The sequence below is a fragment of the Lates calcarifer genome, unplaced genomic scaffold, assembly GCF_001640805.2.
Source record: "Lates calcarifer isolate ASB-BC8 unplaced genomic scaffold, TLL_Latcal_v3 _unitig_2006_quiver_642, whole genome shotgun sequence".
NCBI lineage: Eukaryota > Metazoa > Chordata > Actinopteri > Centropomidae > Lates > Lates calcarifer.
The window spans coordinates 4070-25597 of record NW_026115916.1 but is presented as its reverse complement, the minus strand read 5'-3'; the positions used below and the strand labels follow the sequence as shown (position 1 = coordinate 25597).

General features: G+C 44.8%; 4 protein-coding genes and 1 non-coding gene across 8 annotated transcripts; 2 read left to right on the top strand and 3 right to left on the bottom strand.

The window, feature by feature from the left end:
• The first annotated feature begins 703 nt into the window (after positions 1 to 703).
• Positions 704 to 6953, top strand: znf839 (zinc finger protein 839). The gene is made up of 10 exons (XM_018688795.2): positions 704 to 1746; positions 2204 to 3271; positions 3415 to 3546; positions 3702 to 3815; positions 3935 to 4027; positions 4222 to 4368; positions 4526 to 4630; positions 4812 to 4899; positions 5010 to 5145; positions 5288 to 6953. Exons 1-10 carry the CDS (start codon positions 958 to 960, stop codon positions 5844 to 5846), a joined length of 3231 nt encoding a protein of 1076 aa, XP_018544311.1. The 5' UTR covers positions 704 to 957; the 3' UTR covers positions 5847 to 6953.
• cinp (cyclin-dependent kinase 2 interacting protein) lies at positions 6845 to 10214 on the bottom strand. The gene is made up of 5 exons (XM_018688801.2): positions 10058 to 10214; positions 8896 to 9067; positions 8210 to 8357; positions 7972 to 8101; positions 6845 to 7730 (listed from the first exon to the last, which is right to left on the bottom strand). Exons 1-5 carry the CDS (start codon positions 10062 to 10064, stop codon positions 7528 to 7530), a joined length of 660 nt encoding a protein of 219 aa, XP_018544317.1. The 5' UTR covers positions 10065 to 10214; the 3' UTR covers positions 6845 to 7527.
• Positions 10215 to 10384: 170 nt separating this feature from the next.
• im:7136021 (uncharacterized) lies at positions 10385 to 15101 on the top strand. Of its 2 annotated transcripts, none has more exons than XM_018688799.2 (4): positions 10385 to 11201; positions 11287 to 11481; positions 13555 to 13765; positions 13869 to 15101. In XM_018688799.2, exons 1-4 carry the CDS (start codon positions 10547 to 10549, stop codon positions 14101 to 14103), a joined length of 1296 nt encoding a protein of 431 aa, XP_018544315.1. In that variant the 5' UTR covers positions 10385 to 10546; the 3' UTR covers positions 14104 to 15101. The 2 variants fall into 2 exon arrangements, with proteins under 2 accessions (XP_018544315.1, XP_018544316.1); XM_018688800.2 differs by having other exon boundaries at positions 10387 to 11201; positions 11290 to 11481.
• A 393-nt stretch (positions 15102 to 15494) lies between these two features.
• dkc1 (dyskeratosis congenita 1, dyskerin) lies at positions 15495 to 21297 on the bottom strand. Of its 3 annotated transcripts, none has more exons than XM_018688796.2 (15): positions 21196 to 21297; positions 20185 to 20240; positions 20017 to 20103; positions 19165 to 19256; positions 18904 to 19088; positions 18675 to 18739; positions 18334 to 18460; positions 18096 to 18226; positions 17708 to 17851; positions 17486 to 17606; positions 17127 to 17245; positions 16940 to 17043; positions 16604 to 16646; positions 16317 to 16481; positions 15495 to 15780 (listed from the first exon to the last, which is right to left on the bottom strand). In XM_018688796.2, the coding sequence occupies exons 1-15, from the start codon at positions 21209 to 21211 to the stop codon at positions 15718 to 15720; spliced, it is 1518 nt and encodes a 505-aa protein (XP_018544312.1). In that variant the 5' UTR covers positions 21212 to 21297; the 3' UTR covers positions 15495 to 15717. The 3 variants fall into 3 exon arrangements, with proteins under 3 accessions (XP_018544312.1, XP_018544313.1, XP_018544314.1); XM_018688797.2 differs by having other exon boundaries at positions 20185 to 20237; positions 21196 to 21281; XM_018688798.2 differs by lacking the exon at positions 15495 to 15780 and having other exon boundaries at positions 16340 to 16518.
• Positions 17370 to 17446, bottom strand: LOC127139654 (small nucleolar RNA SNORD83). Its single transcript, XR_007809967.1, has one exon. It is a non-coding gene; the product is annotated as a small nucleolar RNA SNORD83 (small nucleolar RNA).
• Positions 21298 to 21528: the final 231 nt, after the last annotated feature.

Below are 21528 nucleotides of genomic sequence, written 5' to 3'. Positions count from 1 at the left end.
CATCTATACCACTTATCCATTAAGGGTCGTGGGGCGCTGGAGCCTATCCCAGCTGCCATTGGGTGAGATGCAGGGTTCACCGTATACAAATCACCAGTCCATCGCAGGGCCAACACATATAGACACCGGGACTGGAACGCTTCTTGCTGTGAGGTGACAGTGCTAACCACAGCACCACTGAAAATGTTTAATATTCAATAAGCTAAGATTCAAAGAAGATTTTATCTCCAAAATATAAAATATTTAAGTTGGAAAAATCTCAAGAATAATCGCCAGCAGAATTTGAGGCCTGAAAATATGGATATGAAAGAATCAGAGTTGGATACAAAGAATGGAAGATTCAACTTTAACTGAGACCTGAGGACTCTGTCATATATTTATTACATATACTCTGTTACTATTTTACAAATGCAAAGATTTTGAAAGTAGTTTCTTTCTTACGATGCAAGACTTACGCTGAATGGACTTGGGACATGAACTAATAACTTTTGTTTCGTGGGGCTCCTTGTTTTTATTTATTTTTTCTTTATATTTCTATATATTTTGTGCATGTATCAACAACTGTGTGTTTTCTATTCTTTATAGTTAATTGGAGGCTGTTCAATGATTTCTGTTGTTGAAAGGAAATAAAAATATTACTGTAAAAAAAAAAGTTTAATGTAATAATATTAATGAATCCGGTCCAGTAGCGGTTCCGGTCCGGGAAGTCTGTGACTCCGCTCCTGATGTGGGCTAAGCTAAGCTAGTTCAAAACTCCCCCCGCTAACCGTTACCTGCTCCCGTTATCACTGCTCCCGTTAATGACGCCCTTATCCCTCGCGGAGCGTTTTATCCATCAGCACATACAGACCTTTTAAAACTGTATTTATTTGGTGATATCGACCGTCGATCCGGTTGATTTGAGCCACCAACTGGCTCCCAGTCTGAGCTAAGCTAACAGTTAGCCTCACTGCCAAAATGGCGGACAACGAGGATGACAGCGGTTCGGTCAGAACAATAACAGCCGCGGAGCCGCCGGTGGCCGCGGCTCAGCACCCCGCCGCCGGCTGCACTCAGCCTGCGGACAGTTTACCGTCAGCGTCCGCCGTTCAGATCACCCAGCCCGGGGATAGCGTACAGGCCTCCGATCAGAGCGGTCAGCCCGGGGAGAGTTTACCGTCAGGCTCCGGAGCTCAGCTGACGGACTTTTTACAGAGCTGCCCGGAAGAACAGAGCATCCTGGTGGGCACAGAGTTCACCGGCCTGGGCCCGGACCTGGTCAACACCACCATCATCTACGTGCAGCCGGATGGTAGTCTGGTGGAGGGCTCCGGGCTGACGGCCGAGGAGCAGCAGGCTCTGCTGGACCAGCTCACCAAGCAGCAGATCGTCCAGGTCTCTGACACAGAGGCCGCCCAGCTGCTCCAGCAGAGCCAGCTTGTCAAAACCATCCCGGTCCACAACGCGGCCCTAGATCCCAGTCAGCTGCAGCAGGTCATCAACCAGGTCACCAAGACCCAGCAGCAGGTCCACGCCCAGGTTCCCCAGCAGCAGGTCCACGTCCAGGTCCCCCAGCAGACCATGAAGCAGCAGGTCCATGTCCAGCCGGCCCAGGTACCTCAGCAGGGTTTGAAGCAGCAGAAGCAGGTTCAAGTCCCTCAGCAAAACCTGAAGACCACAACCTCGAACAACGCGTCCCAGCAGCTGAAGAGTGTCGCCCAGCAGGTGGCCATGCAGACCAGCGGGGTCCAGGTGGTCCAGAAGAAGGTGGGTCACAGGTCGAGACTGGTTGAAGACCAGACCGGTTCATCTGGACTGTTGTGACTTTACCCCCTCACTGGTTCTGTTTGTGTGTCTGTACTCACCTGTCAGCTCACCTGTTTGTAAGAACAGGACTCAACTGCTCCATCAACAGCAGTGGTTCTCAACCGGAGGGTCAGGACCTCACTGGGATCACAGAATGAATCTGATAGGACAAAATGTAAAAGCTTCCCTGATTTATTTTTATTTTGTCTCAGAGGGTTAAACTTTGTTTTTTCTGCCAGGTTTTTCTCGTCAGATTTTTAAAATGAGTTCAGTTAAAGAAGAACAAAAATCATTCTCACATTGACTTGAAATGTTTGTAATTATTTTCATTTTTAATCTGGAAATTATTTTTAGATGATTTATGAAACAAAGTTTTATCCTTTGTTGTGAAGCAGGTTCTGGTTTTCTGTCCATTCAGACGGAGCCCGTCAGGATCCAGATCCAGGCTCCTCCCAAACAGGAAGTGAAGCCTGGTGCCGCCCCACAGCAGAAGAGCGTGGCTGTCAATCATCCGCAGGTGAAGCTGTCGGCGAATGGCAGCGTGAGCAGCGCTCAGATCATCCACATCCAGCCTGTGGTTGGTCAGCAGGGTCAGCAGTTCTTCCTGCAGCAGAGTCCGGGCGACCCGCCCATTCAGCTGCTGCTGCAAAGCCCCACCCCTGTTGTTGGATCTCTCCTCCCATTGGTCCACAAGCTGACAGGCCAGACGACATCACCGGGCGCTGCCTCCGGTCCGGGTCAGAAACCTTTAGCGTGCCCCATCAGAGTTCAGACCCCCTCTACTGTTAAGACCACATCCGCTTCCATTGTCAAGACCAGTTCTTCTAAAACTGTCAGTGTCCCGCTAATTAAAAATCCTGCTAATGGCACAGCTGCCGGTCAGAGTCTGGTCAAACCTCCTGCAGTCATCACGGCAGTCTCAGTCCAGACCGCCTCACCTGCCCAACCTGCCGTGACCACGCCCGCAGCTCCACCCCCTGTAACTCCAGCAGTGAAGGACAGAGAGAGAGAGGAGAAAAAGAAGGTGAAGAAGAGGGAGAAGAAAGCGGTGAAGGTCCAGACCAGATCAGGTCGGGTTTCTAGACCGCCAAAGTACAAAGCCAAAGACTACAAGTTCATAAAGACGGAGGACCTGGCCGACAGCCATCAGTCCGACTCTGACGACTACTCTGACATGAGTGTGGAGGAAGAGGAGGGGGAGGGTGGGAAGAAGGACGGCCCCGTCCCCGGCGCCTCCACCTCCCTCACCTACAGCCACAAGTCCCGGTCCCACCGCTGCCAGACCTGTGACAAGGCCTACATCGGTCCCGGAGGCCTGAACCGGCACTATAAACTGAACCCAAGCCACGGAGATCCTGATCCATCCGGCGACCAGCCCGGCAACACACCACGTACACTCAGAGATGTCAGCCAATCACAGGAGACAACAGTCAGAGAGGAGGAGAAGAAGAAGGAGGACAAACCTGTTCCCACGGCAACAAGCAGAGTAGGAACCCATCGACCAATCAGAACTCAGAGTTTCAGCTTTTATCTGTGATTACTTAATCAGTTTGGTTTATTACCAACTAGTTAGCGATGACCTGATTAACTGACCAATTGTTTAGTGAGTAAACTCCGATCTGTCCTCAGGTGGAGGGGGGTCCAGCAGCAGCTGTAGGACTCAGGGGCCTCCATCACCGGGGCCCTGGCCGGCCCCGAGGACGAGGGAGAGGCCGGGGCCGGGGCCGGGGTCGGGGCCGGTCGCTGGCTCCACCTCCTAAGGTGAGTTCTGTACTATACCAGTCCAGTCCAGTCTAATCTAGTCCAGTCCAGTCTTCAGTACTCGCAGCCTGAAACCTTCTCATGTTTCCAGCTGCTGTTCTTCTTCACGAGTAGATATCAGGTAGATAACCAGGTAATCTGCTCGTTTCTCTCAGGTGATGGTGGGCCTCGTTAGTCGTCGAGGTCGACGTGGCCGACCTCCAAAGCTCAGCGTTACCACGGCAACAGCAGAGCAGCAGGCAGAGAGGAGGCGAGACCGACTTCAGGAGGTAAGGGGAAGGAAGCAGAGATGTGGACTTTCAAAGTAAAGTTTGCCTTTACAGGTGTGATTTATTGATCTGTAAAGAAGTGTTGTTGTGTTTCCATGACAACCATGTGTTGTTCACAGCTGGTGGAGCAGTGTGAGGATGAGGAGCTGATGGACATCGTTCTTCCTCGTTTAACCAAAGTGTTGAGTCTGTGGGAGCTGCTGCTGGCAAAGGTAAAATGTTTCGCGTGGCTGAACTGATTCCACCTTACAACAGGTGAGATCACATGACACAGATAGGTGATCACATGACGCAGGCGGGGGGTCAGAACCAGAGGGATCATCTCATCTGGTTTTGGATCCTCCAGGAGGAGCTGGTGTAGATAGGAAGGTCTTGTGATAACACACCTGTGTTGTCTGGTCTGCAGGTGGAGCGCGGTGGCCCGGCTCGGACTCGGTTCCCAGACATTTACCGTGAGTACGAGTCCCTGCAGGTTCAGGTGAAACAGGCTGCTCAGGACTACATCATCAGCCCGCAGGGCGGAGCCATGCCACTCGAGGTCAGGAACATTGAGGTGAGAGCTTCTACTCTGATCTACTGCCGTCTGCCCTGCTCTGATCTACTGTAATCTGCTGTGACCTGCTTCTTTCTGCTGTGGAGTTCAGAAACGTTCTGTCGAAGGTTGTAGCAGATCTGGTCTGGTCTGATCTGGTCTGGTCTGTGTGACTCAGGTTGCCAGGTCTCTGGGGATCCTGGATGAGGTGAACAGGATGAAGGTGGTTCCTGGAGCGTCTCCCAGTTCCAGTCTGACCAATAAGAATGTCCGATACATGGAGGTAAACATACCGTTAGGTCAGGTTCTGAGAACCAGGTTCAGGGTAGATCTGGGTCCAATATGTCAGAAAACATCATACCTTTATATCAAAGACCTGTTGTACTCTGATAGAAACCAGGACTCTGTGTCAGTTGATCCTGGTCCAAGTTCATCATGATTTAATCAGAAAATCTTTTCTCCAGAATTCCAAGATGCTGCCGCCTTCAAAGAGATTCAAGATGGAGAACAGCATCCCAGTTCATCAGAACGGCATCGAGACGCAAACAACTGGTACAAATACTGTACCTATAGTACCTCACTACTACTGTGTACTACATCAATACTACTCTCTACCTGTGTTACGCTGCTGTAACTGACGTCATGTGTCTTTTTTTTCCAAGGTGGGACGACAGTCACCTCTGTAACCTCCGTGACCCCTGCTAACTGCTCTATAAAGTCCTGCTCGGTCTCTGTGTCCCCTCTGGTGATTCCAGAAGGATCCAAACCATTGACCACTTCTGCTGACTCTGCCTCCAGGTGAGCTGACCCTGCCCCCGTCCTACCTGTACAGGTAGAACATGTAGTTTTATGGAGACGGAGTGTTGGTGAAGGTGTGAGGCTGGAGGGTCAAGATTAATGTATCACAGCTGATTATTAACGTGTGTCTCTGGTCCTCCAGCTCCTCTGGCTCCTCCATCGAGCCCCCACCCCTTGCCACACCTATGGAGGTGACCCCAGGTGAGGACCAAGCGGAGGGGTCTCTGAAGACTGACGTCCTGGTAGAGCATCTGCCGGCGGGCCAAGACCAAGTCTTGAGCACCACTGACATCGCGGCCCAGATGAAGGAACTAGAGAAAGCTCTGGGTTCAGGTCCTGAGACCACGACAGACACAAAGACACTGGAGTCCAGCACAGTCCAGACACCTGAGTCCACCCAGACACCTGAGTCTAGCATAGTCCAGACTCTGGCCTCCTCTCAGCAGAAGGACTTGTCCCAGTCTCAGTCCAGCACCACAGATGTGTGTGAGGCCAAAGAGCTGCAAGAGGGGCAGGAGATCTACATCCAGACTGAGGGGCTGACGGTCCAGCTGGCAGAGCCTGGATCAGACCGGATTGTCATTGTCAACGGGCCGGATGGGACCACTATGCACATCCAGACTCCAGAGGGGGTCCCCCTGGAGGCGGTCCAGGCCCTGCTGGGCATAGAGGCGTCAGACGGAGCCAAAGCTCCTCACTAAACCCTGAACAGAATCCAGTCTAATCTGCACTGAGCAGGACCAGAAACTGACCTGGACCGCATCACACTGGGAAAGTCTGGATTTTTAAGGTGGTATTTATAAGGTAGTATGAGCTCCCAGGTAATACTACAGCTGTGAGTCTTACACATCCAACACCTGGACCCATGAAACACCTGCAACACCTGTCTGCAGGGGGCGGAGCATAAACACACCTGTCAGTCTGGTTTCAGGTGTTTCTTTTTCAGATCATCATCTGAGGATGAACTGCTCCTTCTTACACCTGGACCTGTTGACTCGGACCCGGACTCTGTCGACATGATGTCTTGTTCTTACTTCTTCAGACTGAACTTCCTGTTTAGATCTTCCAACAAACACCTGAAATTTTTCTCCCGAAACATCAAAACTCAGAAACCAGAACGAGGCTCTTCATGAATCAGTTGTCACATTTTCTCAATAAATGTTCATTTTATTATTATTTTATTTGGTCAGATATTTAAAGTTATAAAATGACCAAACAGGTAACGACATATTTATCTCCTGATCAACAGATAACCTGATCAGTCAATCCTGACTTCAGGTTCACAGATTAAACATCAGTATTTATTGAGAAGATGTGTCAGTGTCCCTTCTGGGCTGCCGTACTGACGAACAAAGACTCTCAGTTCAACTTGACATTTGTTTGGTTCATTCAGTCCTCACCTTCGATGATGTCATCGGCGGCTCAATAGGTGGCACCTGGTCCTCCTGCTGGTTTTTAAGGAATCTGGAGAGATTGTAAATTTGTAAACTTTATTTTCAGTGTTTCCATATTTGGACTTGTTCATTTAAAAATAGAAACCGATTAGTTGGATGTTTATATGTAGATAAATATAAAAAACAAAGTTTAAAAAAAGTTGCACTATTTTATTACTTTTTATAAAACTTCACAACAAAACATTTTCCAAACCTGAACTGAACATTTGTAGTTGTTTGGAGAATCAACGTGAGGACGGACTGAAAACAGTTTGGAGGAAATCAAACTTTATTGATTTGTCATGTTGATTGTTCGAGTGCTGAATGCATTAAATACATTTCATGTTCCTCCAATAAACTGATGTGACAAACTCATATCACCTCTGTGTTGAATGATTTCATACCATGGAGGTTTGAACATCGTCAGAAATCACAGGTGAAATGTCTGAACGTCCTCCAGCTCTGTTCCTTAACAGTTTGTTTGTTACCCCTCATGACTGACGTGTTACAGCAGGATAGGATTAATAATTTTAATAATTAATTCTGGGTGACTTTGCAGAAGCTTTTGTTGATTGCTGTAAATATGTCAAAAATAAATTCAGAGGTATTTTCTGAGCAGTGAAAAACACTGCAGTAAAACTAGTTGTACTGCTTTTACAGTCAGTGACAAATTGAATTTTTATTTCATGTCCACTAAATAAATATTTATCAACATTCAGTTATTCTGTGGCCTTGAGCTGCTTGGACAGAAAAGATATGTCTGGTGGACAAGAAAAAGTCCAGGCTGCAGGTGAACTCACCTGAGTTTACCTGTTTCTGATGCTGCACCTGTTTGATAAACGAGAGATGTGAGTCATTAATGCCCTCTCCCTGTGCTCAGCTAGGCTAACACCTGGATTCTAAAGGATGACCCTGACATTGATCACATGACTCTAAAGGACAGATGACATCACAGCGGGCGGTGTCCGGTCTCCAGCAGCAAAGCCTCCAGTGTCAGTCTGGTTTGGTTGGGGATGAAGGGCTGGTGCAGCCAGCAGGACAGATAGACCATGCAGAGGTCAGAGGTGGAGGTGTGGGCGAGTTCCTGCAGGACTGTCTGCTTCAACTTCAGCTCCTGACTGAAGGCTTCCCACAGGACGCCAGACGACAACTCTGAAACAAGAAGAAACATCAGACGACTCTGAAACCAGACCAGAACCAGAGCAGAACACCAGAATTGTTTTTTTTTATTTTTTTTTTTTACAAATGTTAGTTTGTTTAGATGAAAACAGTCCAACCCAAAACTTGTGGATAAACCAGACTGAACAGGTGGATGATACTGGTGTTTTACAGGTGAGTCTCAGTCAGTTAACAGGACAAGTGAGTCTGTGGTGTGTGTTAAAAGCAGCCTCACCAAACTGATTGGTGTTCCAGGTATGAAACAGAGGAAACTTTCTTCCTTCAGGTCCAAACTGAAATTCCTCCAGATCCTGAATGCCTTGCTGTGATGTCATCAGACGCTCCATCTTCGTCACCACAACGACCTACAACAGGAGGAAGACGACAAACATAAGAAGAAAAGATAGTTACAGTTACAGTTTGTTTTTCAAATTAAACTTTATTCATCACGTTATACAGACAGGAAGTGTCACCATTTTGTCGATGATGTCCTGAAGTTTGCAGCATTCGTCCCGCAGCTCTGCAGCTCCACCTGCTGCATCTGACGGAGGTGAGGAAGGTGAGTAAGATGATGGAGGTGATGAAGACTCGTCCACCGGCTCTTGTTGATTTCTCTGAGAACTACAGGAGAGAAAAGTGAGGTCACACAGTTAGAAGTTAAATGTCAGTGATTGACAGACAGGAAGTCGTACAGGTGAAGCTCCTGAACAGGTAAATGTCAAACATTATATCACAACTCCAGTTCAGGAAACATGAACGTGTGTTGATACAAAAAAAGTAAAATCTGCAGATTTAAACAATTTTAAAAAAAATTTTAAGATGCAACAAGTCAAATTTTCATCACGTTTAATTTCAGTCCAGCGAGAAACATTTCTGTAAAAACACCGTAATCTTAGCGTCTGAGTTGAATGAGTTAAGACGATGGCAAGCCTTAGAAAGAAGCAAGATAACCCACCTACAGGGGTCCAGGTGTATTGTGGGTAATTTAGGCACCTGGTTTTGACAAGGATGAAGAATGTGTGGAATAAAAAAATTATATTAGAAATATACATATGATAAATCCATTGTAGTATCACTCGTGTCAGAAACCTGTCTCTGCCTCACTGAATCCTTCATCATTAAAAACCTAAATTAAATAAATCAAACTAATTAAACTCACAGTCTTATGTTAACGATGTTTGCTGCGATGTTGAATCCGTCCTCATTGAGTTTTTCCCATTTCAACATCAGGTTGTGCCAGTCAGCAGCGTTATCTTTGATTTTTCGGGCACTTCCCGTGACAGCAGAGCACTTCCTGTTTCCTGAGGCCACCGTGATGTCACCAGACTCACCTGAGAACATAGTTTACCTGATGTTGTTATTGAACACAACAATAAAACATTTCATGGAGAGACATCCAGACTTTTACATGTTTACAACATAAATTATGAAACTTGTTTTTATAGTTTTCGCATTGTGATATCACAATCACAGAAATGGGTTTATACATTTAAATTATTATTATTATTACTATTATTACAACTGTTTGTATTTGACTCATGTAGAACTGACTGATGAGAAACTAAACACCTGTGAATCTAAAACTAAAACTTTAATATTAATACTGTTATAAAATTACATAAATTAAAGTACATGAACCTTTCCAGAATATATGACTGAACTGATGATGTCAAAATAAGATGTGATTTAAAAACACTTGAACTTTCCAGTTTACATCATTTAAAGTTTCAGTGTTTCTGAAACTCAGATCAAATAAAGGCTGAAAAAAGAATCATTGAATCTTAAATCTGATCTTAAGTTTGGATTCTTCACCTTCTGTCCTCGAACCCTGACCCAGCTCCATGCGGTAGAACTGTTTTTTATAAGTATCCATAAACACCGTCAGTCTGTTTATTTAATGTTGTCAATTTAAAAAAAACTTCATCTGTGATTTATTTAATCTCACTAATTCACTTGAGTTTTAAGGTGAGACAGAAATGACTAAATCAATGTATACGATTGATTTTTATTTACAATAAACGATCCTTGCTTTAATTATTGATTATTATCTGTATTCTTGTTTCAGGAGGTGGGACATGATCGTATAAAGCCTCAGTTAACTCCGACAATATTATTGATCCTTCAGCAGAAAAATATTGATCAGCGATTGACACTAAGACATACTAAAGTTTTAAAAATATGATCCGGGGTCAGTCATTCGTTTTAAATCCATAAATCAGTTGATCACCTGATCAGCTGATCGGCTTTAATCTTCCGATGAATCAAACTATCCATCAGTTCATCATCAGATGATCAATTATGATCGGCAGATGTTTACTCACCTTCCATCTGATCAATAAATCCCGTCCACGCACGCTGATGATCGACTTTCTCTTCCTGATTCTTCTTCTTCTTCGTTGGTGCTTCTCCTGTTCTGCAGCGCGTTGGCGCCTCCTGCTCATCGACCACTTCTTCTTCTCTGTTTTTTTAGGACAGTGGAAACCTCCTGGACTTCTTGGTGTTTTTTTTTATAGTTCTGTTACATATTTATCACCCGTTTCCACGTTATTTCTGTTTTATTTATTCATATATATATATATATATATATATATATATATATATATATATATATAAAACATGAAATCTGGTCTCAGCAGAAACAGTCAGAGTGAGACCTCTCGCTGTTCACACACTCTGCTCACTGACGCAGCAGGAAGAAGAAGAGGAAAGATAGCAACGTGGATGGTCCGTGTTCCTCCGATCGATCAGACCGCAAACATAATCAAAAATCGATAAAACAGCTGACATCGGCGTTCTGGTGTGAGGTCATAATGACGTCAGCACCGCAGCTTCCCGCCGAGCTGTGGCTGCAGGTGTTCAGTTTTCTGTCTTGGAGAGACAAACTGAGCGTGCGCTGCACCTGTTCACACTTCAGACACCTGTTGGATAAGTCCCCCCCCCTGTGGCGGGGCTTCAGCATCGTACTCCGACACTTCGCCAAGTACAACCGCCCGTTCTGGCGCAGCCTGGCTCAGAGGCACGTGGGCAGTGTGTCCGTGCGCTCAGGGAAGAAGAAACACCTGAGGCAGCTGTCCACCTGGCTTCCAGTTCTCCATGCACTGCGATTGGATGACTGGAGAGAAGGAGGTGTGGACGAACTGAAACTGTTCCACCGACTGCAGCGTCTGTCTATCACTTCCTGTTCTTCGCCACTGAAGAACCTGGATTTCCTGTTCCCTCTGAGTCGTCAGCTGACGCAGCTCAGTCTCTGTAATGTGCAGCTCGCCTGTGCGTCCTCTCACCTGTTGGCCGCTGTCAGTCAGCTGACTCGTCTCACATCGTTGGTGCTGCATCATGACGGCAGTCTAAGAGTCCCGACGCTCAGCGGAGTTTTGACTCACCTGACCGAGCTCAAACACCTGTCCTGGACCATGATCTCCTACAGGACCCTATCACATGACTTCTTCAGCCCTGCCCACCTCACAGGTAAACACACACACGTGACACTGAATGAATGACAGAGAGTTGACGCACCTTAAGACGTGTGACCACAGGTGTGTTTGTCATCCAGCAGGTGGCAGCACTCTAAAGCTGTCTGACCTGCAGCTGTTGAACTACGACGCTGTGGTGACGCAGGAAGTTCTGCAGCCTTTGTCCCTCCTCCACAGCCTGTCAATCTTCCACTTGTACTCAGTACCTGGGCCCACCTGTCACCTGCAAACATGGCTGTCATCACTACCTCAGCTCCGCAACCTCAGCGTGCATGGTGAGTCTGAACACCTACGGGACATCTGCTGGCTACTGTCAATCTACTGCAGCTCTTCTACTGTGACTTTACTGTAATTATACTGTGAGAAACAGAAATCTGACGCAATAACTACACATGGTCGTTAAAACGATGTTTCACTACATTTTAAACCTTTTAACCTTCGAAGCTCCAGAAGACATTTTTCTCGACCGAGTCGAGAACTGTCGACCGGTTTTGTTGCTTCCATTCTTATCTAAGGTCAATAAAGGGCAGTTTTCAAACTGGTTTCAGAATTCCTCTTGCAGAGCGACATCCTCAATCCAGATCAGGCTTTAAGAGCCAGTCCACTGAAATACCTCTATAGTCTGATAGTCCTCTGTGGTTATCAGCACCTTGGGCAAAGCACTTTCTTGGTTTGAATCCTGACTCACCGGGCGCTCCTTCAGTGTGTCGTGGCAAAGACAAATATTGTTATCCCCACCCCACAGCGGTTCCCCAAAGATCGGTACTGAAGCCCCTTCTCTTTGCAACATAAATCATGTCCATGGGTCCAATTATCCACTCACATGGCCTCTAATGTCACTACTACGCTGATGATGCCCAATTATTCCTGTTGTTCCTGTCATGACTCCACAGTCTCAGCGTGGATCTTGACTACCGCGTGCTAGCACTAAAAGTCTGCAAATGGTCCAGAATGCTGCAGCTAGAATGCTGACCAAATCAAGAAGGTTTGACCATATTACCCCGGTTTTAGCCTCTCTTCACTGGCTCCCTATTCATGTTAGATCAGACTTTAAAGTTCTCTTAATGACTAAAATTCTAAATGGGCTAGCCCCCTTATACCTGTCTGATCTTCTTAACCCTTATATTCCCTCCTGTGCTCTGCGTTCTCAGAGTGCAGGGCTGCTGTCTGTCCCCAGAGTCAAAAAGAAGTCAGCAGGCTGCAGGGCCTTCTCCTATCGGGCCCCCTTCCTCTGGAACAACCTCCCTAGTGATATTAGACAAACTCATCTTTATGCCTTAACTTTTAATTAGCACATTATTCTGGTTCCTATTTCAGGATACCATTTTTCCCTCGGCGGGTTGGGTCAGTCTCAATGCATCAGTTAAGATTAATAGTTAGTAAATGTTGTCCATGATGTCCTGCCGACGAGATTACTATTAACTGTCTTAATATCGCTGCATCACTTTAACTGTGTGCTTCTTGCCTCAAGCACATTACTGCCCAGGCTGTGCTTCTCTCTCTCTCTCTGCTACTGTCTCTCACTGCAGGGTTCTGCCTCTGGAGCTGGAGAGTCTCCTGCTGCTCCCATGATCCAGCTCAACCCATGATGCAACAATAATTAAACATTTACTAGTGTTATTGATAGTGTTAGTGCTATTAATGTACCATTGTTTGTCATTATTATTCCTTTAGCTGTAATAATAATTATTACTATTATTATTATTATTATTATTATTATTATTATTATTATTACTACTACTACTATTTACATTTTGACTTAGTCTGTGTATCTGCAATGTTGTCTTTCTCCTACCCCCATTCCCCCACCCCCCTCTCTTTCTGTCTAAACCCAACCAGTCGAGGCAGATGGCCGCCCACCCTGAGTCCGGTTCTGCTCGAGGTTTCTGCCTCTTAAAAGGAAGTTTTTCCTTGCCACAGTCGCCTAGTGCTTGCTCATGGTGGGATCTGTTGGGTTTCTCTCTGTAAATTTTATAAGATAAAGAGTACGGTCTAGACCTGCTCTATATGTACAGAGCCTCAAGATGACTTCTGTTGTGAATTGGCGCTATATAAATAAAATTTGACTTGACTTGACTTGTCTCTCTGACATTTAACGCTTATTATTCATTATTTTGTCCTGCACTCAAACTCAGTGCTTTCACTTCAGTTAAAACATTTAAATAGAAACTGTAACTTGTTGCCATATTTTGACTATTTCAAATTAATCCAGAACACATCCATCGCTTTTACTGAAGAAATATTTGAACTATAACTTGAACTTTTCTGTTTATGTTACTGAAGTACCTGTCGGTCAAACCGCTGAGACACACTGATGTCACAATGACCTCACTCTGTGTGTCCAATAGGAGGCCATCCTCTGGCAGTGTATGCAGACTTCCTGCCGTCCTCCCTCCTCAGTCTGACTCTCTGTGTGGATCTGCAGCCTGAAGACCTGCAGGTGGTCTCACTCAGAGCTCCTCACCTCGAACACCTGCACCTGGAGCCCTGGAGCTCCTCCTCCAACCTGGTCAGACTCCTCCCACAGCTGTTCCCTCACCTGAGGACACTTCGAATCAGGTGAGTCCGTGATACCTGGTGACCTTCATTCAGCAGGTTGAGGTCATCGGTTATTGTAGTGCTCTGCTGTTTCCATGACAACTGGCTCACTCCTGTGTTTCAGACATCACCACGTTTCGGATGCTGACTTCCTTCAGCTGCAGCAGCTGCGGCGTCTCGACATGCTGGAGGTCCTGGATTCGTACTACAGACCGGACCCGACGGACCCAAGCTTGGTCGTCTACGAGCCGAGTCCTCGTCTGCTGCAGCTGATCTCTGACCTGCAGAAACTGACCAATCACAGAGTCCGAGTCATCACCAGCTCACACAGAGACCCACTCACCTGCCACTGTGTCTGACCAATCAGAATGAGTCTTACCTGACGGGGGGCCAAACACCTTGTGTGACATCATGTTTGGAAATGGGAACAGTTTTCAGTGAAACGTTGAATCCAAAGAATGTCTTTGTTGGGGTGAAATTACTAAATATTGAAATTATTTTATTTCACTAAATGTGCCTTTTCTGTTGCCAGCTGCTATCACTACTGCATTATGGGTAAAGGTGAATGTTTTTACAGTAACTAAATGATTCTGAAACATTTAAAACATGACCATAAATTTGACCTGATAAAATATTCAATATTTGTTCAGAAAAAACCCTATGGTTCATCACTATAAAGTGGGTTAATGTTTAAAACTGGCCACATGGTGGTGCTTCTGGTGTCACTTATAGCTTGTGTAAATTAGTTACACTAAATCTATGTAAATAGTAACCTGACAGGTAAAATAAACATGGAACATTTGAGTCTCGTGCACTTTGAGGGCTCCTCCTTGTAAAAGGAGGCTCTCCCTTCACCTCTCCTCCTCTGTTCTCCACGGGAGAAGTGTCGCAGTTAGCGAAGCCTCTGAGTTAGCTTCTCTGTTGTTTTGATTGTTATCCTGTGATATGCTAACATATTTTTATGATTTAATGTCACAGTTGACCAGAGACTTTGTTATTCCTCTGTCAGCTGATAAACTTATCCTGAGGTATCCACGGTTACACTGGGAACACCTTTGGCATGTTGCACAAAGTGTGATTTCTCTACTGCACATTCCCAGACTGCCATTCAGAAAGTAATATTTATACAAGATGTGCGATAAAATATTTGAAAGAGATAAAAACAGTAATATTAAGAAGCTGCTTTAAAATAAAAATTCACAATAATTCTCTGAAGGACAATCACTTGCTGCAGTTTTAACTACTGTAACTTTAACTTAATGTTTTTCATTTTGTTCATGGACATTCAGACTAATACAGTTTAAATCTAAATCTTTGAATAAGTTTGTTTTTATGTTCAAATAAAAAGCTTCTCTCAGCTCGTCGTCTTTTCTTTCTGTTAGAGTTTAAACTGAAGCTTGTTTTAACATCAAGGTTCATATGAATATTTATCATCAGTAAATTTAAACAGATGTCACATTAACCTGCTGTTAGTAGTTATTTACAGATTAACATGTAACCTGAAGATTTAAATCACATTTCATTAAACTTAAATTTGAAAACACTGATTGAACCATGTTTAGGCTTTATAATTAGATATTTCCCTTTAGCATTTTTAAAGTAAAAGGCCTCTACATTTTTCTGACCTCTGACCCCATCCTCCTGAAATTAATTAAAACAAAGTGTGTTTATTTTCAGCATGAAATGAGTTAAACTGCTGACTGATGTCTGTTAACACAACTGAACGAACTGAAATGTCTGTGCCAACAAATACAGAAAACAGACTTTTATTTTGAAATTACAAACAGGCTTCCTGTTTAGGTATTTACAGCTGAGAACAACATAAAATAAAATTCATATAAAAAACAAAAACCCTCTTTTCTGCAGTCATGCAGTCCATTATTAAACTCCCAGAATGCTTTGCATCCAGATGTTCAGACAGGTGTGACAGTAGGTGGAGCCTGACAGTGTCCTGTTCACCTGTTGATCCATCATCACTCTGATGTGTCGCCCTCTTTCGGTTTCTTCTTCTTCTTCTTCTTTTTGGCACTTTCAACCTGCAGGAGACAAACAGCTTCAATCTGACTCAAGTGTGTTTATCAATGAATGGACTCATTACCTGAACAAAGTTTCAAGCTTCATCAAGTTTATAACAAGTCATTAAGACTTGAAACTGAAATCAGGTCAATTCCTCATCATTTCTTTATATTGATCAGCTGGACAAACTAACTACTGATCTTTTCCTCCATCATCACTGACCTGTGATAAAACCACCCCCAGCCGTCTGATCACATGACCAACAGGTTGTTACGTGTTCATTCAATAACAAGACGTTCAAATCATGTGATTTACATTAAGAACTAGTGAGATGACATCAGATGAAATCCGATTCTGTTGTAAATCTTCATGTAAACTGCAGAAGTGACATGTTTCTGTCGGACGTCGTGACGTTTCTGTAGCATCTTTTTCTTTATCATGTGACCCAGGTGGAGGTTGATTTGTTTCTTATTTCAGATGTTTGATGATGAAAATTGCAGGTCCAAATGCATCATTAAATTTTGAGAACTGCCCTTTAAAATCAAACAAAACTGACCTCTGCCTCCTCAGGCCCCGCCCCTTCTTCCACAGGCTCTGCCTCCTCCAGTTTTGCTCTTTTCTCTTTCTTTTTCTTCTTCTTCTCTTTCTTCACATCCTCTGCTGATGGCGTGGAGGGCGCCGTCACTGCTTCACCATCACTTTCCGTTGCCTCCCTCTTCCTCTACAGAGCACAGAGGTCACAGATCAGAGGTCAGACTCTACAGGAAGTTCAGATCAATTCTCAGCGTAAAGAACCAGCCTGAAGAGAAGCAGTTCATTAAAACTCTGAAAAGGTGAATTTACCTTCACTGAAGCATCACATGACTCCTCTGTCGCCTTGGAGACACTGTCAAATGAAAAATTACGTTTTAATAAACAAGGCTTTTAAAAGTTTAACATTTGAATATTTATCCTGAAGCTGTGAAGTCACATGACTGTTTTCAGGTGAGCAGCAGCTCAGCAAACAGCTGAGCCAAGAAACTCAAACCTGAAAGTTTCTGTGGCAGACTGACTCCCTCAGAGAGCACGTCAGCTCAGGAAGGGATAACTGTCTGCAGCTCAGATCCCCCCCACCACTGCCTCACACCTGTCAGTCTGAACACACCTGCATCAGCCCCACCCTCCACATGTGACATGTACCTGTAGTCGACATATTGGTTTTTCCAGTCCTGCGGTGTGCTGCCGTTCGGTTTCCCGTGTTTGTCAAGGAGTCCTTTCTGAATCATCATCTTCTTCTGACTTGCCTGGTTCAAATAAAAACGTGTTCAAACGTCGACACCTGGAGGTTTAGGGTTTAGTTTGAAACCAGAGCAGATCCATTACTCACCTTCGGTCCCAGACCCCACTTCCGAGGATACGTGTCTCTCTCCATGATCACCCTCTTTATCTTTGCCACGACACCGTGATCACACGTCGAGATCACAGCTGTCGTCATCAGAGCGACAGCTGGACAACAGACAAGGAAACACTTGTTAATCATCTGCGTCTGACTAATTATTGATCTGATTTTATTGATTAATCTGACTGGTTAATCTCAGATTAAACCTGAGTGTGTGGAAATGTTCACTGAAGCCATCAGAAAAGGGTGATAGATAGCAGGTCATCACAGCCCGAGAGCTACTGCAGCTACTGAGGTCATCATGTGGCTTCATCTCTCACCTGCACGCTCGCACGCACACCTCTCACCTGTACAGATGGCCTCCCCCTTGGTCGTTATGACGACAATGTCCTGGTTGACCTCGATGCCATCTTCATACCTGAGGACACCCGGCAGCATGATCTTTGCTCCATAACAGATGGCATTCACCTGGAGACACAGTCACCAGGTGAGTTTCTGGACTCAGTAAAGATAACAAAGAGGAAACCTGTAAACAGGTGTTTGTTAGGATGAAAACGAGGAAGACTCACAGCGCTGTCCTTCATCACCAGACGTTTGTGAGACACCAGCAGCTTCTCCAGAGGGAAGATGACTCTCCTCAGATACGTCTCGTCTTTGTTGTGATCAAACTGCCACTGAGCGTCCAGGACATCGTGCATCGTCACCATGTTGTCCTACGATAAAACCACAATGAAAACATGTATGCTTGATGATGTAGTGACATCAGCTGTGGCAGAATGATGTCATGATGATGTCAGCAGCAGTGAGGCTCCAGATCTACAGACAATGTGAACCGAGTCTCTGCGGCAGGTTTCTGTCTCAAAGTTTAATTATCAGACCGGCACCGAGCAGCCAGACTGAACTCAACACTTTGACCTCAGGGTCTGACCTCTGAGGTAAACAGGAAGTGATACTGACCATCTCTCCCAAGACTCCAGACCGGACTCTCCTCAGTTCCTGCATCTGACCTCCAACCCCGAGCAGCAGACCCAGGTGGACACACAGAGTCCGGATGTAGGTACCTGCTTCACAGCTCACCCAGAAGATACCTGCAACACACAGACAGGTGAGCTCTGACATCACCTGATGGTGAGGAGCCATGATGCCTCTGTGACCTCTCAGTTATCAGTTACTGATTATTGACAGATGATCTCACCCAGCCTCCTCTCAGGGTCGTACTCGATCAGTTTGCTCTCGTAGATCGTTCGAACTCTCAGTTGACGTTTCACGGCAGCGATCAGCGGCGGTCGCTGGAATAAGGCGCCGGTCAGTGTTTCCAATGCCTGCAGACAGAACCTGAGTCAGTAAAGGTCACGTGACTGGTTATTGAGGGTTTAACAGGAGTGTCTCTCTTCCGCTAACACCTGAGGTCACCGAGCCATCACTGATCATTTCATCTTAGTCTGAGACTGTTTCATTAAAATTGTAATCTGAACTCTGATGTCTGTAAATCTCTAATCAATAACTCTGTGTCTATCGATTGATCGGCTGACTTACCCGAGCTAGAGCATGTTCACTCTCTATCGCATTGTGCAGCCGAACGATTCCCACATACTCTTTACCTGCAACACACACAGAGAGTAGTGAGGGGGCCGCTGGGTTTTAATGTGGTGACATGCCTGTCAGCCAAGTGGCTACAATCAGTACAACACAGATCAACTAATTTTACAGGACAAAGTTTTCTCCTCCTAACGCTAATGAACAAGAAGTGGTCAAGATTGCGTACCTGCACTCTGCTGAGATTTGACCAATCGTGTAGCACGGTCGACACACACGATCAGACAGCCCGTGACCTTCGGGTCAAGTGTCCCGCTATGACCGGTTTTCTCCACCCGCAATATCCTCCGAATCCATGCCACCACCTCATGCGATGATGGGTTCGCTGGTTTGTCCAGGTTAATGAAGCCCGACCTGACAGGAAACAGGAAGTACATTAATCAACATGTGCTCACAGTGATGTTAACATGTTAGCTTAGCATTACGTTACCTGACATAGTCTTGGATGCTCCTCTTCAGAGGGTTGCTGCCGCTTGGTAACGGGGTGTAATGAGTCGTCCGGACGTTTAATTTGTCAAAATTCTGCAGGGAAAAAAAAAAAAAAAAAAAAAAAAAAAAAAAAAACATCAGATGGCTTCTTTAATCTGCGGCTAAAATCTGCTCACTTCCTATATGAACTCAAGCCCACTTTTATTTTGACAGTCTAATCTGATGTCATCTCCATCCTGTTTGTCAGTTCCCCTCAGAATAAAATAAATCAGTTTGTGTTTATATTTAAAATTAAGTTTTATCGCGTCATCTGTTAGATTTTTTCTGCATTATCCTGGTGATTTAAGACTTCACATCATGTGATCAGAACAGGAAGTCGTCTCGGCAGCGGTTCCGTCAAGTCTTTCTCTTCATGTGGTTCTGGGTCATGGTCCAGCAGAACGCTGTTATGACTCAGGCACCACAAAGAGGCCCCACCCCCAGAACGGGAGCAGGCAGAGACAAGATGGCTGCCACTCAGAGAATGGATAAACTGATTCATCATGTCACATGATAGAGACTCAGGAATAAACAATCTTAATAATGATAAACAACAACAACAACAACAATAATAATAAAAATAATAATAATAATAATGACACTGCACATTCAGGACCTGAAGAGTTCATATTAAACTATGGTCAAAATTAACAGCAGCTGTGATGCTCAGAAAAAAACAACTCATAAGTTACACACCTGTACAACAAGATCTAATGTTACAGGTTTATTAACTGCACTTTCATTTAATAGAAAATTATACCAAAACAGCTTCAGTGTTTTATCTTTAGTTGTTGATGTGTCTCAGGTGTGTCACCTTTAATAATAGAGGCCACTGAGACGTGTCCAGTGAGACAACTTTGGACTCTGGTTGGATGAAGAAGTCTCCGCTCTGTTGGATCTCCTGTGAAATAGAGAGTGAATAATTCATGTTCTCCCAGCAGGAAAATCAAACCTCACGTCTGCAGATGAAATAAAAACTCACTCCGACTTCTTCTTCACTGACTTTCTTCACCTTCTTCTTCTTCTTCACTGATGCTGCTGAAACACAAATCACACACTGTTTCAATAAAAAAAAAAATGATGTGGAAATTTGATTCAGATTAATAAATCAGCTCTGCCTGAAGAGTGTTAGTAACTGTTAGTTATTAACTTCAAACCTTCAGATAAATGTTGGTCATTTCAACAGGAAACAAATCTTATAATTCCTGTAAACATTAAAAATTATTTCACATCATTAATGTTTAATGAGGCAAAGCAGCAGCCCACGTGGCCTGTCCCTCAGCACGTGGTCGTTAGCATCAGCTGCTAAGACACGGAGCTAACAGGCCATATGAACTACAAAACTAAAACATCAAACAGCTGATAATCAATCAATACACAGGTGGGCCAGCAGAGATTAATGCAGGGAACCGATCGGGTTTGAATGATCAATAACAGGATTGAGACTGTGCTGAAAACCGTCAGCTTCAGTCTGATTAACAACAGGCGGTTCAACGTGTACGGACTTCACCCCCAACTCTGCTACACACACTCATTTCTACATGTTTATTCCCTCTTTACACCCCGTTAATTCCCGCTTTAAACCTGGTTTATTCCCTATGTTACTGCCTGAAACTTTCCGTAAAGAAGCGTCCACACGTGGGTTCTGTGGGTAGCCGCACCAGCCCTCCCCCGGTGATAAAACCTCAAATATTTCTTGTATTTCTGTTTGTTGATACATGATCTAAACGCCGAACTGACAAACTGAGTGTGAAGTTGGAAAAAACAATCATAGTTCAAATTAAGAGCAGAGCACGTCTCTGTAATGTAACGTATTTTTTATTTGTTTTTTTCTCAATGCAGTTTGGCGTCAAACACAGACAAATGGTTCAGAGGTCAAGGAACAGTGATTATATTTCTGTATTTAAATAGCTTCAGGTTAAAGTGTTAGATTGGACTCTGAAGGTAAAGTTGGTGTGTAGAAATGTTTCAATAAAACGTGCAGCCGACTCACCCTCGGTATCCGCCATCTTGAACTGAAAGACTGAGCGAAGAAACCGCGACCTCCTCCTTCCTCCCCTCCCTCCTCCTTCTTCTTCCTTCCGCCTCCTTCTTCTTGGGTTTTATCGGATAGTAAACAGCGTTTTAGCCGCATTACCGCCACCTTCTGGTCCGGAGCACGGAGCAGAGATTAATTGTTCGTGATAAACTCATAGAACACGGATTGGTTATTGATCTAAATACTAAACTCACGAGCTCCAGACTTTCTCTCTCTGAATGAATCATATGATATTTCTTGTATCACTCTGAAAGACTGGGTGTGAACAAACCCTTACCCTGACCCTGC